The following is an 18,593-nucleotide window of genomic DNA, read 5'->3' as shown; positions in this document are numbered from 1 at the left end:
AAAATGCAGAGAAGTGGATTGAAACCACATGAAAGGAAAAGGATTCTGTCGTGACTCAAGTAAAACAGTCGCAATGCCTATCGTACCTTCGGATACACACTTACCTGCCTCAACCATGGATCGGGGGTCAAACTTGGAAAGGAGCTGCTGGGAAGTGACCTAACCTGTCTATGGTACAGTTCCATTATTTATAAAACTGGGTCAATAAATACAATCAGCAGGTTCAAGAGGGGTTTGGGTAAATTCCTAATCCCGGTTCCACCACTTATCTGCTGTGTGAACTGGTTCTCCCTCCAATAAAATAAGATATACAGCTTGGAACAGCAGCTGGAGGAAGAAAGCACACCTGGACATTTCACAATGGAACCAACACAGAAGAAAGGGCCACCCTGAGGGTGCCCAGCAGAAACAAGACACAGAAAGCCCCAACAGGGGCTGTTCCTAGTAATAATAATGGTATAATGATGGCATCTGTTAAGCGCTTATTATGGGTCAAGCACAGTTCTAAGTGCTAATCAGGTTAGACACAGCCCCTGTCCCACATAGGGCTCACAGTCTAAGTCCCCATTTTGTGGTAATTGAGGCACAGAGAAGTGACTTACCCAAAGTCACATAGCAGACAGCTGACACTGAAATTACAAAGCCCCAAATACTCACTAATTCAGCATAATTTTGATAAAAACACGGCTCAGACTCATCCACCTACCTCTTGAATAATACAAGGATTCAACGGTTAAAAGACAGTCTATGCTATAAACAGTCTCCAGAAGCCCTGTTAGCAGTTTTCTTCCCACAGTTTTGTGCCTGCTGTAATAATAACCTCACTGGCCTTTTTTAAGATCAGTTATACTGTTCGGGACATTATTAGGTAAGGACCAGCAAATTAGAAAGTGCCAGGAGAGTCCGACTGCTGCAAGTGGGCCCAGAATGCAGGAACCAGAATGTGGATACAGAGCTGAGGATGCTTCTGCAGTATAACATAGTTTTGGGCTAGACTTTAAGCTTGCTGTGGGCAGGGCAGGTGTCAACCAACTCTGTTGTATGTACTCTCCAAAGTGTACAATGATCTGCCCACATTAAGCACTTAATAAATATGTGTGATTGATTTTGCTGCCTTAAATAAGGTAGAGGCATCCATTCAGGGGTTAAGGGCCGCCTTAAGTATTATTTGCTACCACCTAGTCTCATATGTCCCTTGCCATACAGCTATATTGGACTGCATTATTATTAACAGCAACAATAATAATAATCGTGGTATTTGTTAAGCACTTACCGTGTGCCGGGTACCGTACTAAGCGCTGGCAAATCAGGTTGGATACAGTCCCTGTCCCATATGGGGCTCACAGCCTTAATCTTCATTTTACAGACGAGGTCACTGAGGCCCAGAGAAGTTAAATGACTTGCCCGAGGTCACACAGCAGACAAGCAGAGGAGCTGGGAATAGAACCCAGGTCCTTCTGGCGCCCAGGCCCGTGCTCTATCATTATTATTATTACTATTATTGTATTTTTAAGCACTTACTATTTTTCAAGCACCGTTCTAAGTGCTGGGGTACATACAAATGAATCAGGTCAGCCACAGTCACTGTCTCACATGAGGCTCACAGTCTAGGAGAGAGAACAGACAATTGAATCCCCATTTTTTACAAAGAGGAAATTGAGGCACAGAGAAGTTAAGTGATCTACCCCAGGTCCCCAGCAGGAAATTGGCTGAGCCAGGTCCTCTGACTCCCATGCCTGTGCTCTTTACAGTGAGCCACGCTGCTCCTCAATCTTGGTAGAATAACCATGCTTTGTGTACTCACTGTCTCACAGTGAGTTTTTGGTGGCATCTGTTAAGCACCCACTATGTGCCAAAAACCAAACTGAGCACTGGGGCAGACACAATATAAGCACATCAGACACGGTCCCTGTCCCCCATCAGATTCACAGACTGGGGGAGACAGAGAATGGGTATTCAAACGCCATTTTACAAATTGGCACAGAGGAGTTAAGTGACTTTCCCCAGATCACAAAACAGGCAAATGGCACAGCCAGGATTAGATCCTCTGATTCCCAGGCCCGTGCTCTTTTCACCAGACAATCACAGTGATATTTGTTATGTGCTTACTGTGGGCCCACTCACCGTACCTGTAGGAGACAATCAGGTCAAACAGAGCCCCTGACCCATATGAGGTTCACAGTCTGAGAGAAAAGGGGAACACGTATCAAATGCCCATTTTACAAATGAGGAAACTGAGGCACAGAGAAGTTAAATGACTTGCCCAGGGTCACGCAGCAGGCATGGGATGGAGCCGAGATCGGAACCCACGTTCCCTGACTTCCGGGCCTGCGCTCTGTCCACCAGGCCACGCATCTGTAACTTTCGTTCGAACTCGGAGCAGCCCCAGATACGCTGTTATTTGCTGAGTAACTCCAATCAAGTGAATGGAGGTGACACTGCTGAATTCCTCATTAGAATGAGCATCAGGACATGCAGGAGTTCACCAAAACTTTAATTTTATTTCCAGTGTTTACTTGTATGCACACAGGCATAACACGGGTTCGGATTCATTCAGTCTTCATGCAGATTTTTATTCTTCTGAATAAAAGAAGCCAGTTGCATCCAGGATCCACTATTTACACGCCTTTACACGCTTATGTTAAACAACATTAAATCAAATCTGGTACCTGAAGAACAGATACACATATAATATGTTCATTTAAGTTACTTCTTTTACAGAAAGATTAAAAATTCAAGTCACACAAAACTCAAAAACGGTATTAAAATTGGAATATAAAACTCAGAGATCCAACTGGAATGCCTAAAGAATGGAAGCTCTGTATCCATCTGTTTTTAAAATCGATACACTGTAACGCAACGTGTTTCCCACAAAACGCATCCATGTGTTCGCGGTGAGTTCTCTAATTTAACAATAAACAATATGGCACCCTAATAAGCCAAATGAATTTTTATGATGAGGCACTTTTGTTAGTGACTAAACCAAAGGAACAAGTTTTCTGCATACTAATGCCAGCTGTGGTATTCAGCAATCTTCCGTCATAAAACCTTGTATACACTACATAGCGTGTCACAGCAGATAATTCACTTATTTGTCTGCAACCATCTGATATACTTTTCAAATATATATATATATATATATACACACACACATATATATGTGTGTATATATACATATACATATATGCTCTTAATTTTATGTTCTTCTGGCTGTAGTGATGCACCGTAAAGACTTTCCACAGTGCATATCGGTGAAATCAGCCCAAATGAAGGCTGTATAATAATAACAATTCTGGTACAGGAAAATATATACAGGGTTACTGGAACATGTAACAGTGGCTCTTTGTGTAGCTGTGCTTAGACGTCAGTCCCGGGTTCAAAGGTACTGATAGAATCGTGACTTAACGACCTGGGTTCCAGACAGTTTGTGAGGATGGGCGTCAACGGCAGCGCTGAAGTTGTTTTTGTTCATGTTCTGGAAGCTCTCACCATTGATCTGGTCGGGGGCCTGCGACGGGGTGGAGAGACAGGGCCGGCTGGCTAAAGTCAAGGTGCTGGGGGAGCTGCCTTCGTCTGCTCGAAGCTGGACGGAGAAAGGGAGGTCCGCCCCAGACACGTCCGCCCGGCTCGGGTTCCCGAGCCTGGGGTCTCCGCTCTCCCCCGCGTTCAAGTCCGATGTGCTAGTGCGCAAACGCTCCCGGGCGAGCCAGTCCGAAATGGAGAGGTCCTGGGCCGGACACTTGGGCTTCAACCGATTCACGGCGGACAGTTCAAACTCCCTCTCCCTGCTCGGGCTCCCCTCGTGGACTTTCCAAGCATTCAGAACACTGATCTCAGCAAAATCCCTCTGCCCTCCAAGGGTGTGCCTTCGCCTGATGTTTTTCCTCTTGGCGCTGTCCGCCGAACCGGCCTTCTGACTTCCGATCCCAAACATGTCGTCGGCCGACGCCTTGAGCCGCAGTTTTAGCCGGTCGGTGATTTTAATCCTCCACGTGGGCTCCTGCTTCTCAGACTCGCTTCTGGCAGACAGGACCAAACTCCCCGTTGATTTTCCTTTTTTCATCACGTCAAACATCTTCGTCACCGACGGGGTCTCCCGCTCCATCTTGCCATCCCCCGGGCCTTCGCTGTCTGACTTGATCCGAGCAGACTTCCTCCTAGACAGCGTATCACATTCGATCAGTCTGTGGGAACTGAACTGTTGCCTGCGGCCGTCCAGATTTGGGGTGAGGCTACCCTCGGTACAGTTCACCTCGCTTCCTTCCGAGTTTCGCCGGCTCGTCTTGGCCGTCTCTTGCATCTTCCCCCTGAAGGCTCTGTCGGAGGCAAAGCTCGGGGTGAAAATGGAGAATTCGCTTTCGCTATCCGTTTCCACGGGGCGGCCTTCGCTGACCAGTTCGCTCCTCTCGTCGTCCGCCTCGTCCCCCTTGCTCTCCGCCACCGACTGCACCTCCGGGCTCAGCCTGCTCGAGTCGAGGCCCGCCTGGTACGTGGTGGATGAGGCGGTCGAATAGTCCGAGGTGACGTTGGCAAAAAACTCACCCCGTTTCATTTCTGGGCTGGTCAGTTTCTTACCGGAAAATCGGGGCAGGGAAGTCTGGGATGAAGTGCTCAGCAGGGTGCCGGAGTCAGACACAGTCTCCTCCAGCTGAGAGGAGGTTTGCGGCACCGGGGTTTTTGGATCATCCCTCGGAGCGGTCAAGCGGCAGCTGAGATTGGGAGACTTGGCGTGCTTTGAGCTGTACGGCGGGGAGGGTTCTTCAGACCCCGTGCTTCCTTTTCTTAGGGACATTTTCTTGTCTTTTGCCCCATGCGGGTCTTTTTTAGTACTGCTTTCTTTCGAAATCGAGACCCTTTGTTTTCTTCCCAGCCCGTCACCATCTTTTTTAGTGGCGTCACCGTGAGACTGTTCTGCAATTTCCTTCTTGAAAAACACATTATCTAATTCATCTTCTGAGCTGCTCGGTTGGGCTTTCTCTTTTGTTTTCTTTCTCTTCCGACTTGCAGCTGCAAAGATGGAGGATACAAGCAGTTCCCTGCTATACTGATCCTTTCCAGATCCCCAAGAACCCTGAGGAAGGAAAAACAGGAAAATGCAGGTTAAAAGGCAATTCACCCGTCATCTGCTTCTCTGAGATGTTCCAGAGGAAGCGACCAACTCAAAACAGCCCTGAGGGCTGTCTGCTCAAAAAGCTGGTGAACCAGGCCCCGAGCACGTGACCACCCCTGCTGGCTTCCTGCCTCCTCCTTCTGGTTTGGGCGTTCGAGGTCGGCATCTCCCTTCTTTGCCTACAGCCGGCTGGGCTAATCGACTGATGATAATAATAATAATAATTATTATTATTATGGTATTTGTTATGTGCTTACTATGTGCCAGGCACTGTACTAAGTGCTGGGGTAGATACAAGCAAATCAGGTTGGACGCAGTCCCTGTCCCACATAGGACTCATGCTCTTCACCCCCATTTTACAGACGAGGTAACAAGCACAGAGAAGTGAAATGACTTGCCCAAGGCCATACAGCAGACAAGTGGCAGAGCTGGGATTAGAACCCATGACCTTCTGATTCCTAGGCCCGTGCTCTATCCACTATGCCATGCTGCTCTTGCTGGGAATGCCCTCCCACAGATCAGTGTACCTCGAGAGTAAAGAAATGATCCAGTGAGTTGCTGCTGACAGGCTAGGTCATGGAGCCGACTATTGGGTAGGGACTGTCTTTATAAGTTGCCAACTTGTACTTCCCAAGTGCTTAGTACAGTGCTCTGCACACAGTAAGCGCTCAGTAAATATGATTGATGATTTAAGGTCCTGAATCAGTCTTCTGTTCGATGAGCCAGGGAGGGTTAATCTTAAATTGCCTCTAGGCCACTCCTCATGTGTAAATAATAATAATAATAATAATGGCATTTGTTAAGCGCTTACTATGTGCAGAGCATTGTTCTAAGCGCTGGGGGTGGATACAAGGTGATCAAGTTGTCCCACATGGGGCTCACAGTCTTAATCCCCATTTTACAAACGAGGTAACTGAGGCTCAGAGAAGTTAAGTGACTTGCCCAAAATCACACAGCAGACATGTGGCGGAGCCGGGATTCGAACCCATGACCTCTGACTCCAAAGCCCGGGCTCTTCTCCACTGAGCCACGCTGAGGAAGAGGTGGTCCTAAGGGGCTTTCCTATGGATTGGCCTCCATGACTGACTGTGTAAGACAAGGGGCCGGACCCTCGGCCATCTAAAATCAGTTGCTCAATCACTGACGGTGTCGTGGACCTGCACTAACTCCATGCTAGGACCAGTCAACCGTTCAGTGGCATTTAATTACAATAACAATTATAATTATGGTATGTGTTAAGCACTACTATGTTCCAAGCACTATTCTAAGTGCTGGGGTTGATACAAGGTAATCAGGTTGGACACGGTCCCTGCCCCAGAGGGGGCTCACAGTCTTAATTCCCATTTTACTGACTGACGCATGAAGTTAAGAGTCTTGCCCAGGATCACACAGCAGACAAGTGGCAGAGCAGGGATTAGAACCTATGTCCCATCTTCCAAGACTGTACTCTTGCCACCAGGCCATGCTGCTTAACAGAATGCTGAGAATGGGCAGAGCACTGTACTAAGCGCTCGGGAGAGTGTACAAGGGGGTTGGCAGGCACGGGTGGGACTGTCCTTCTTATCTGACCAGATTGAAAACTGTGGATCCTGAGAGCTCAAGGGAGGGTTGGCTGCTTTCATCACACAGGTTCTCAATACCAGCTTCTTGTATGCCAAGAAGCCCATTTTGGGCCACCAAGTGTGAAACTGGTGTCAAGTGAATAAAAGCTAAAGGTATTTTTTTTCTTAGCGAAACCCTTGTTGGGGTTCTTATGTAGAAGAAAGAAAGATAGGTAACAATTGGTGGATGCTTGACCAGGCCGAGTGAAAATCTGGCCTACAAAGAATAAGGCAGGGGAATAGTTCTACAAACTCCCTGATGAGGTATAATAGAGAATGCTGGAAACCGGAGGGCACTTACAGCCCTCTTGTAGGCCTCTGGGCACTGTTTTGCTATTCAAGCTATTTTCCCCCCCAAACCTCATGCTTCAAATTAGGCATGAGTTCACTGCAAATTTGTCAGTCCATCAACCAGTGGCATTCACTGACCCCATCACAAACAAGCACAGGGAAAAACTATGTTCTTAAAATGCCGTAAAAAAAACTTACCTTAGATTTGGCTGTGTCACTAGTGGCTGAATCTGTGGAAAAATCAAATCAGAGGTGGTGGTCAGATGGGGCCAAAATTCTGGTTTTTGCTACGGACAATGCAAAACTTATGGAAAACACAAGCACAGAGCCAAATGTGAAAGCAAAACCCAAACGAAACAATAGAAACACAGTGGATAGTCAGAGCTCACAAAGATGCAAGCCGCACCACAGAAAGCCACCGCCATGAAAGGATGCTGTGAATTGTAGGCAGAACCAGCTCAATGATAGGAATGGCAAAGGAGCCCTGTTCTAAATAAAAACAGAAATACTAGGGTGTATTTGATTTTATAATTACTAAAAATCTAGCAACAGAGAAGCTTGATGACCTCTGAAGAATTGTACTATGTACCCCATCCTGGAATTGGATGGATATACAATGCAGATCTCTATCACTATCCTAGCGCTGAACTGCGACACTCGGTGTGGTTATTTTTGTCAGACCGTTAAACTGAACTCCTTCTTTTAGTTGGGGACGCAAAACCGTTTGCCCAGTCACCCCCGTTTTCCAGGCCCTGAATTCTTATTGCTGCTCCAGATTTCGCATCCCAGGTTGACACTACCCATCAATGCAGTCTGGGTTCCTTTGGACTAGCTCAACGGAAGGGCTACCAGTTTTGGACTTATCTAGAACAAGCGCTATCATGAAATGGAACGATGGAGACCATAATTTTACTGTCTGGCAAAAACTCAGATACAATTAGAAAAAGGGTAGGAAGGGGTCAGCGCCACAGGCGATAAAACCGATTGTGTCAGTTCGTCTCAACTCTGAGGTCAATTGATTTTCGAGGTGAGCTGAGCCCCGTGCCACGCCCCTTTTCTGACACATGGCTAAATGCTTTATGACTTGAAAAACTGGTACACCATACCATGCTATTTCTCCTCAGGGTCTGCTTCAGAAATAACAAGAAACAGCAGAAAGACTTTAAGAAAGTAGCATTGATCTGTTTAAAATACTCCCAAAAGAAAAATGTACAGCCCAGATCAACTCCTCTTTTCTTTTTCTTTTTTCCATTTACAAGAATCGGGGGTTTCTGCAGACAAGGCAGCTACAGTGTGGGCAACAGTCCTCCTTCTTCCTACAGTTCCAGCTGTCCATCAGGGACATCATAGAATCCACTAGTGACATTACCGTCTGATAGACGCCTCCCACTTCGCCTGTTTGAACATCAGCATAGATTTGCCTGTGTCAGTTAAGTCCTGAAAAAACCCCTTTAGAACTAGAACAGGAACTACAGACAAAGGGAGAACACTGTGGGGAAACACGCTGGGTTAGTGTGACAGTAAGGAAGGAAAACAATGTCCCTGAAAAGAGCTGGCAGTGCTAGGGCCGGGCCATATGAGAGAGTGGCCTCACATAAATACAAGAAAGTCAGCTTTCACTGTTTTGAATACAGTTCTTAATACAGACAAATCACCACGTACGATGGGGGTGCAACCTCTCCCCGGAGGAGCTCGATTCGATTTAACCTTCTGCTTTGCCAGCTTAGTTCCTAGTTGCGGCACTGCTACCATGTAGGAGGTCAAACTTTCTGCCATCACAGCAACCACATATCCAGCAGCACAGATCTGTTTTACCTTGTGATGACTATTGTATGGACCACCGTGAAGAAATTAAACAGTGGGAGGCATGCACATTCCCCTCCTAGTTCCCCATTTGACAGTTCTACTGCTCAATAGGCATTCCGACTCCATGCAGCCCTGCCAAATAACCCCTGGAAAAATCCACAGTCAGTTCAGTCAGAAGAGGGAGAATCCGTTTATTAGTAGAAAAAAAGAAAAGGAAAAACAAATCACAAGTGAATTGTTACTTATGATCGATTTGCTCTCTCGTTACAGAAAAATGGAGTGGGTTACAAGTGCCTACAGATTAATTCTGCCCAGGCAAGAGTTACCTGATACGTCTCCAGGAGAGACTCCCGTCCTTCCAATGTTGGTGAGTAAATGATCTATGTTTGGCACAGGCTGAGATTCTACAGTGTTTTCCTCCTGTACAGTTGTCTACAGTTAATAAACAAAGAGCTCTTTACAGTTAGTTCATTGCCATTTGATAACATTTACTAAAACCGCATTAGGCACCTGAGGACAGGGTTCCTTCATAAGCTGTTTTTCTACACCGCCTTACAGTTGCAAACCAGAGGAGCACCCCAACGGCCACTGTTGGTGCTCCCGTTAGAGTGGGAGCTGAGGAGGTGGAAACCCACTCTGGGCTGTGCCCGGCGAACAACGGCACCCGGGGCAGTCGGCTTGAGGGCTGGCGGTCCCCGACCACAGTAACGGCCCACTGGTAGAGAAGGAACAATACTTACGAGGGGCTCTTCGGCACCTTCTTCGGTGAAAAACCAGTCGTGCTACAATTTAAAATAAAAAAGGTGAAAACGGAAATGAGACAACCGAGAATGACCGCTAGCAGAGAACAACAGCGGGGAGAAAAGGCGTGGTGAAGAGAAGAGGAGGAAAGACTCAAGACCAAGTTGCCCTTACAAGGGGGAGGGGGTCTTGGCCAAGCTCTTCCTAAAGAAGGTGAACCCTGGACTTACATGTTGAATGAGGGTCTCTACAATTTTGTACTGGTCAGGCATGTGTGTGACCATGTTTGTCATATTGTCTTCTGAGGTTCTAACCAGGGTAGGACCAAACACTATAGCTAGGTTCCTGGGTTCCATCTGAAACAAAGGAAAAAAAAAATGATCAATTTGGGCTCAATTCAGCATGCTCAGCCTCCTCGTCAGCAGGCCTGGGATTTGATTTTGGGCTCTAGAATAGTAGTAGTAAATATTTCAAGTCAGAAAACAAAAACTACATGAGAAGGAGCTGGGTATTAGCTTACAGCCAAGAAAGACAAACTAGCTTCCCTGACCTGCAGCTTTTTCACTGACTTTACAGGAGGACATGAAGTTGGACTTTAACACCCAGTATACTGAAACCGACAGACTGTCTTCAGCAATCTTTTTTTTCCTGAATCGTAAATTTGAGACGTTCTTGAAGCTCAAGCAGCAGTATGGACTAGTGGATAGAGCATAGAAATGGGAGTCAGAAGGACTGGGTTTTAATCCCAGCTTCGCCACATGTCTGCTTGGGCAAGTCATTTAACTTCTCGGTGCCTCAGTTACCTCATTTGTAAAATGGGGACAAAGACTCTAAGCCCCATGTGGGAAAGGGACTGTGTCTGACCTGATTCTCTTGTATCTACTGCAGTGCTTAGTACAGTGCCTGGCAAATAGAAAGTGCCTAACACCATTACTATTAATATTATTATTTTAATAAATATATGCTGATCCTAAATTTAGTTTTTAAAATTAGAGGTATACACCTAACAATGCACTCCAGATAATTTAGATTATGTTCACTTTTGCAGACTGGGGCACTCTGCCTCTCAGAAAGCAATCCCTGGAAATGTCATCTCTTGAGCTCCAAGATCTGAGTATGTATGTGAAAAATATTGTTTCCATATGTGCAGCCTCCCTACCAGATTCTTGGTCAGCAGTTTATCCAACACATCGGTCAGCCATGTCGAATGAAATCGCCCCACCTGTTTTCACCCAGACAATATGCTAACAGTGGCAAAACTATTATGAAAAAGATGGCATCACTGGCACGTTGTTAGTGGCTAAACATATCACTTGCTCTAGAGAGAAAATTTAGGGTCTATGCCTTAGATTTTCAGAATAATGACAGCGACAACTGATTAGAGGGGAGAGAGAGATGGGGATCCTAGGTAGAAGCTACCGTTTTTCTGAAGATTGTGCACAGCCTCACCCAGGTGGAAAGGAAGATGTGGAACTGCAGGGGGCAAAGCATGCATAGCCTGGGCCCACCCTGCCCCCCAGCCCTCCCTCCACTTCGAAGACTTCCAAGGTTTTTCCTAATCCATCAACTACAGACCTTGCAAAAAGATGAAGGAAAAAAATAGTCTGTTATTCCACACTCAGTGTCATTCCACACACTGTGCCAGTGTTATTTGGAATGTACAAAACAGGCTTTGCCTTGAGCACACCTGTACAGTGACTGCATAATCCTTGTAGACAGGGATACTCTGTTGTCTTGTGATTTTCCAAGTGCTTAGTATAGTGCTCTGCATATAGTAGACATTCAGTAAGCATGATTGATTGGGAAGGGATTGTCTTTATTGCTGAATTGGACTTTCCAAATGCTTAGTACAGTGCTCTGCCCACAGTAAGTGCTCAATAAATATAACTGAATGAATGAATGAATTGCCTGGGACCTGTGGCTCTCTCTCTGGATTTGTTAGTGATGTGCCACTAAATGCAAAGAGTAAGATAGTACCCTAGCACCCTCACTTATGGGGAAGTCCCCTACCTTTCTGTGTGCGTGGCACTTGTTAAGCGCTCACTATGATCCAGGCATTATCCTAATCACTGGGGTAGACAGAGTTTAATCAGCTTAGACATAGTCCCTGCCCCACATAGGGCTCACACTCTAAATCGGAGGAAGGAGGATTTAATTCTCATTTTACAGAGGAGACACCTAAGGCACAGAGATCTTAAGTGACTTACCCAAGGTCATACATCAGGCAAGGGTCACAGCCAGGATTAGCACCCAGGACCTCTGACCCCCAGGCTTGTGCTCTTTCCACTAGGCAACACTGCTGCCTGTGCTTTTCCCTCTCCTCAGGACCCTTCAAATCCATCCCCTTCTGCTGAATGACCAAGTCCTTGACCTGGGAATCAACACTGATTGGGACTGATGCAACAAAAGACCATTTCTAAAGGGCTTTAGAGAGGAAGAGGTGTTTGTGTCATGGCTGGGATTTTTTGGCACTCAGGGATGGAGTCTAAGGGAAGGGCTGGGCCTTAGGAGAGTGTTGCCCCCTTGCTAACAAGGATATTCCCCGATGTTCAGCCTGGACTCCCTGTGGGCGGAGGGGAAGAGAGGCTGCCTGTCCTTCATCGCTCCTCGGGGACAAGCAGTCAAGACTCTGTACCTGTTTGAACGTACGATCCCAGAATAGCTGCTCTACATACCTTGTTTTTCTCAGAGTTTTCTGCCACAGTCTTCAGGTGAGCGGAGAGAAATTTAAGCGTTTGATAGTGATGGTCAGGCAAGTCGTGGATCTGGAAAAAAAAAAACCACAAACTGTTTCAGTGGTGGATCTAAAAGCTTCCCGGGCTGAATTTCAGGGCTCTCCCAAGCTTCAAATGCCACCTACCAGCCTCTTTAAAGTTTTCAGGCGCTCAAGAGGATTTTCTTTCCTATTTGCATCAATGAAGTCTGCATATTTATCTGTTAACCATAAAGAAAATTTGTTCATATCTGAGGGCCTGGATTTTTAAAGATAAACTCTTTCTTACAAGCATAAACAACAAGAGCCAGAAAAAGTCAGCCCCTCTCTCTATCTTTTGGCAGAGGCAGCTTCATTTCCAACCAGCAGCTGCTCCGAGGTGCCTCTGAGCCCACCGTGGATGCAGTCATCAAAAACAATACCCTCAAGCGCCTGCTCTTGAGGCCATGGGAGACCAGGGTGGCCACCCACAGCCATGGCTGAGTTCAAGTCAAAAGAGGCATGAATAAAAGTGCAGTTATTTCCATCTTGTAACCCTCCATGCCTCTCTTCACCCCTGGCTCTCACCCTGCCTTCACCCCCTGGCTAAAGCAGTGGCCCACCTGTGGGCTACAATCAGTGTCTGGGAATAGGTGAAGCTCTCTGCGGGAAGCACTAACTCTTTTGGACCAACGGAGAAGAGTTCCATGCCTAGCTGCCCACCAATACCAATATTACTGCACTTCGCTATCATGGGCCAAAAGAGTTCACAGACCTCCCAGGCACCCTAACTGGAGGAAGTCACCCTAGGCTCTGGGAGGAATACGCCTACTATTTCTATCTTACTCCACTGGCAGAGCACTTGCAACTCCAAGCTGCCTCATTTCCTTCCAAATGACTAAGAACTAAGGAACAAGTAACAAAAGCATTCACTTCTTCATTGACTTAATAAAGATGACCAAGTACATACTGAGGGTAATCATCATAGACTTTTGGTAGAAGCTGGGGCAAACCCAGAGGAGGAGGAGAATGGAATCAGAATAAGGAAACTGGTACAAATTCACCAAATCATAAATTTCAACAGTCCAATTATGTCTGCGTGAATAGGGGTGGTACCCCCGCCACAACTTCAAGGAAAACTCATTCTGTTGAGAAACTACCACCACGAACTCTGTGAGCCCTTTGAGGGCCAGGAATCGTGTCTGGATTTGACCTTCAATTGGGCCTGGCATATACTGAGGGCTTAATAACTTCTGCCAACCAGGTTTTCCTTCTTTCAGAGGTGGGGCTTCTCATCAATAATATTATAATTAAAGTAATAATGGTGGTACTTGTGAGATGCTTATTATGGGCCAAGCACTGCACTATGTGCTGGGACAGATACAAGATAACCAGGTCGGACTTAGTCCCTGCCCCTCATTGGGTTCACAGTCTAAATGGGAGGGAGAACAGGTACTGAATCCCTATGATCTAGATGAGGACACTGCACAGAGAAGTTGAGTGATTTGCCCAAAGTCACCCAGCAGGCAAATGGCAGGTTCAGGATTAGAACCTGGGCCCTCTGATAATAATTAATCACCAATAACTAGGGAGGAGGTCCTCCAACAGAGCCTAATGCCAAGGAACCCCAGGTCACGTGACCCCTTTCAAAAACCTGGCTTTTGTACGACAAGGAAAGCTGTCATATCTTTTGTTCACATCTCTGGTCTTCCTTCTTACAAATTTCCATTTCAAGTTAACATTTTTGTAGATTTATCATGGGATAATAACAACAACAATAATAACGATAATAATAATAATAATTGTGGCATTTGTTAACCACTTACTACTGTCAGGCAGGAACACAACTCACCATTCGTGAAAAGCGGTTCGGGGAGTTTTCTAAAAAACGACTTCAGCAAACTACTTATTACATTCAGATCTCGCCATTTCTAGGTATTGACAAAGAGGAAAACAGCAATTTTACAACCAATGGAAAAATGCCCCACACATCCAACTGAAGCCATTCAAATGAAAATAAGGTCTAGCCCAACTCACTTCATCATGAATGTCAATGTCCACCATGCCCTTGTTCAGTTCTTCTTGTAAATTTGAAATGGCTGCATTATTTCCCGGAACTCGGTAGATCCCCGTGTACTCGAGTCCCCTTTCTTCGACCAATTTGCAGCATATGTCTACTATTAGTGGAATGTACTGCCAAAAAAGAACAAGCCCTTTCATTTGAGCATATTTCAAGTATTTTCTAGGCCCTTTCCAATAACACAAGCACACCACAGGTAACGAATTATTACTATGGTGTTTGTTAAGCACTTACTATGTGCCCGGCACTGTTCTAAGCACCGGCGTAGGTACGGGTTAATCAGGTTGGGCACAGTTCCTGCCCCACATGGGGCTCACAGTCTAAGCAGTGGAGAGAACAAGTATCAAATCTCCATTTTACAGATGAGGGAACTGAGGATAAGAGAAGTTCAATGACTTGCCAATGGACACAGAGTAGGCAGCCGGCAGAGCTGGGATTAGAATCCAAGTCCTCTGGCTCCCAACCCCCTGTTCTTTCCATTAAGCCAAGCTGCTCCTGCTCTTACCCCCGGCCTCCAGAAAAATGGAAAAACCCCTAACCAGGAACTGCAGGAGAACTACAGTGGTAGAAGGACTGCTAATTTGAAGGAGACAGAAGCAACAGGGTACGTAACGGCTGGGAGAAAGTCAGTGAAGCCTGGAAGAGGAAGGCTCATGAAGCCAGGGAAGGCTGACCAGACCAGACCAGGGGGGAGGGGAATCAGAGGCAGCAAAAGGATCAGACTCACCATTAGTCTCCCCCTCTAGACAGTACACTTGTTGCAGGGAACGGGTCTACCACCCCTGTTGTATTCTCCCAAGCACTTAGTTCAGTGCTCTGCATACAGTAAGTGCTCAATAAATACCAATGATTGATTGCTTGATAGATTCTTGCATTGGGGATTGTTGGCTGAGGAGTGCCAGATGCAAGGGATCATCTCAAGGACAGAACAGAGCCTTCAAGGCTTGATAAATGCTTTGACGGGGGTGAGCTCACTGACGAACACCCTGATTTTTTGAAGGTAAGGACTGCAAAACTGGCACCCTATGTCCAACAGGTCACTCGAAGTCGTGCTGCTAAGAAGGTATTCTGGCAACCAGGTGGATTATTTCGGTGTGACTCAGCCCCCTGCTTTGGGCAGTCATCCTCCTGGCTCGCTCAGTGGGTTGGTCAAGCAGGGGGATGAGGTTTGGGATAGAAATTGCAAGAAAGTCCAAGATGGGGAGGGAGGGAGGGAGGAGAGGTGAAGGCCTAGCTCAGTTTTTCCTCCTCAGATCAACCACAACCACGGAGAGAAAAGGAGCAGGTGGAGAAGGAAGAGGGCTACCGGCTCTCACCCTGAATATGTGGCCATGCTCTCCCTGCACAGCCAGCTTATGGATACGATCCACGTAATAACCGAATCGGTGGAGGCTGAGGAGATTAAGGTGTTGCTCCTACCCTGTTGTTATGAGCTGGGGGACAGTCGTCCAACCTGACGCCAAATGTTGCTGCTGCAGTCGGCTTCTTTTCAAAGGTTTTGCGCATGATGTTGGGGATCCCTTTTCTCCAGGTGCCTTTTGGGGGACTGGTTTCATCTTGTGGTTGATGAAGAGCAGCGAGGGTTTGGAATGGAAAGGGGAGTGTTAAACACATTCAAAAAGTAAAAACAGGCTGCACAAAAATAACCGTTTAGTGATGCGCCTGATAGAAACATCACACCCTCCCTCCGCCTGTCCCTCAGACTCATCCTGTTCCCCTCTTGGTTTCCAAGAACAGCTTCTTTCTGGTTTTGGTTTTACCACCCAACACATGCTGTTGGATTCTGGCTTTGGGTTTTTAATTTTCTGTTGCACATATCCCCTGAGATGATAAAAGTTGCCTCACAGGTGAGGCATTTTCAACCATTTTAATTACATATGTCCATTAACCTTCCCTCAGAAGATGCTTTCAGTTTCACATCCTAAGTGGACAGATAGCAAGTGATGCAAAAATTTACAAATTAAAATGATGGGCAAAACATACCATGGACTTGATTTTCTCAGGATTTGAAAAGTTAATTAAGCGTGCAAGATCACAGGGCATGCAGTCAGCCAGTCAATCCAGAATCTACTGCAACCTCTTGTGAGCCTTCACAGCTTCATTTACCCACCAAAACACAGAAAATTCAAGCATAATCCATCTACAAACTCCCCAACATCTCTAATAGTGACACCCGGGGCTTATTACCTTTCTTGGATAATTACTAAGAGTTTGTTTCCAATAACTGTGCTTAAGCACATCATGGCAAAGCCTACATGACAAAACTAACTCTGATATTTACTGTGCTAAAAACAGGAGACAGTTTCACACTTTGTAATGTGGACTATACTGAATTCTGCTCACTGGCCCAGGCACCTGCTTCTCCAGAGTTTGGGGAAATAAAGGCATTTTAATGATCGAGAAGGCATTTCTACAAAGTCTAACGATCAAAACTGCATTACTGAAAAATCATGGAGAAAAACTGCATCTTGGCTTTTCACGTGATAGCCATTTGACCCTCAGAGAAAATAAGATTTGATGCAAAATGAGATTTTATGCTAGCCAGGCTAATTCACTCCCAAAGTCAGAAGCTGCATGAGTTCCTCCACTGGATACTAGGGGGTGCCTACAGAGAAAAACACATTGACATCCTCCATACAAGGCTTGGAGCCCTCATGATGTTCCCCTGTGCCCCGTAAAACCCTTCACGCAGCGTGGCTCAGTGGAACAGGGCACGGGCTTTGGAGTCAGAGGTCATGGGTTCAAATCCTGGCTCTGCCAATTGTCAGCTGTGTGAATCTGGGCAAGTCACTTCACTTCTCTGTGCCTCAGTTCCCTCATCTGTAAAATGGGGATTAAGACTGAGAGCCACCCGGGGGACAACCTGATCACCTTGTAACCTCCCCAGCGCTTAGAACAGTGCTTTGCACATAGTAAGCACTTAATAAATGCCATCATTATTATTTCCCGGGTACCACATGGGGAGAGGAGCCAGGTTACCGCACATCCACCCCTCTCCTGAATGTGGATGAACTGACTCATCCCAACTTTGGAGGCTTAATAGAATGTGCTGGTTGAGGTTGAAGTTAAAGTTCTCCTAATTCCTCCTTACTCCGATCATGCTGGAATCGCATCTCACTTTGGCTCTTGTCAGCAACCCTCCCTCCACTTGCTTCAACTCACCCAAAGGTTCATGGACTCCAGAATGGGTCCTGGGGCTCAGCCTGCCAACTGAATTGCCAGAGCTGAGAGCCCCAGCACTGCCTTCTGCAGTGGAGAGGCCATTACCTGAATACCTTTTACCTTATCAGCTATTCAAACATATGGACAGTACACTCTCTTCTTCCATAGCATGTGTTTTCCCTACATGTTTTCAATAAAACCTCATTAGAGAACTAGGAAAATATTATTATTCTTCAGCCAACTTGCAGATATCTGGAAATGATGGGCTGTGATGTTGGGAGAAAGTCACTCTAGAATGTGAATTTTCCTTGCCACAGGGTTTGTCAAGAATATATATATATGTGTATATATACACACACACATATATAAAACGTTTTCAGTTCTCCTATAACAAGGGGTTCTATTCTAGACAAAACCCACGGTAAAGAAACCTGAATATGTGTGTGTGTGTGTGCATGAATAGGTATGTATGTGTGTGAATATATATGTATAATAATAATAATAATGGTATTTGTTATTTGTTAATGGTATACATAACTATTCATACACACATATATACATATATACCTATCCATACAAACACACACATACACACACACATTCAGGTTTTCTATATATGTATGTACGTATGTATGTATGTATATATATATATATATATATATATATTCTCCCTATATATTTGGGGAGGAGAGAAGGAGAGGAGAGAGGGAGACAGAGGTGTTTTCTGCGTTGGAAGAGGGTTGTGTATATGTGAAATATTGAGAGACCACCACATCCACCCTATGCCCATGAAAATAAGAAAGGGCACTTTGTATCACTCCTTGTCACCCAGGGTGAGCACTGCAGGCTGAGGTAATGAGTCTCAGTCGTCAAGAGTGCCATCCAACGGCACTGTTGCCTTTCTTTCAGTAAGAGGCCCAGGGATGTCAAAGGGGGTGAACTTAAGAGTCTTCTAGAATGTAAGCCCAATGTGGGCAGGGAACATGTCTATCAACTCTCTTGTATTGTATTCTTTCAAGTACTTAGTGCAGTGCTCTGCACATAGCAAGCATTTAGTAAGTACCATTGATGATGGCGATTGAGCATTGAAGGGGAGAAGGAGGACTGTGA

General features: G+C 45.9%; 1 protein-coding gene across 2 annotated transcripts in view; it reads right to left on the bottom strand.

Annotated features, from left to right (window-relative positions):
- Positions 1–2,481: 2,481 nt before the first annotated feature.
- Positions 2,482–18,593, bottom strand: part of ARHGAP21 (Rho GTPase activating protein 21) — a 152,290-nt gene continuing 136,178 nt past the window's right edge. For both annotated transcript variants that reach the window (XM_038755966.1, XM_038755967.1), the window contains 10 exons: positions 15,741–15,877; positions 14,279–14,434; positions 14,094–14,172; positions 12,410–12,483; positions 12,225–12,314; positions 9,780–9,905; positions 9,549–9,590; positions 9,135–9,240; positions 7,201–7,232; positions 2,482–5,071 (listed from right to left, as the gene is read on the bottom strand). In XM_038755966.1, coding sequence (XP_038611894.1) covers positions 3,377–5,071; positions 7,201–7,232; positions 9,135–9,240; positions 9,549–9,590; positions 9,780–9,905; positions 12,225–12,314; positions 12,410–12,483; positions 14,094–14,172; positions 14,279–14,434; positions 15,741–15,877 — 2,537 coding nt within the window. In that variant the 3' untranslated portion in view covers positions 2,482–3,376. The remainder of the gene's footprint in view (positions 5,072–7,200; positions 7,233–9,134; positions 9,241–9,548; positions 9,591–9,779; positions 9,906–12,224; positions 12,315–12,409; positions 12,484–14,093; positions 14,173–14,278; positions 14,435–15,740; positions 15,878–18,593) is intronic.

Source organism: Tachyglossus aculeatus, chromosome 13 (genome assembly GCF_015852505.1).
Source record: "Tachyglossus aculeatus isolate mTacAcu1 chromosome 13, mTacAcu1.pri, whole genome shotgun sequence".
Taxonomy (NCBI): domain Eukaryota; kingdom Metazoa; phylum Chordata; class Mammalia; order Monotremata; family Tachyglossidae; genus Tachyglossus; species Tachyglossus aculeatus.
This window is presented reverse-complemented; position numbering and strand designations above follow the sequence as displayed.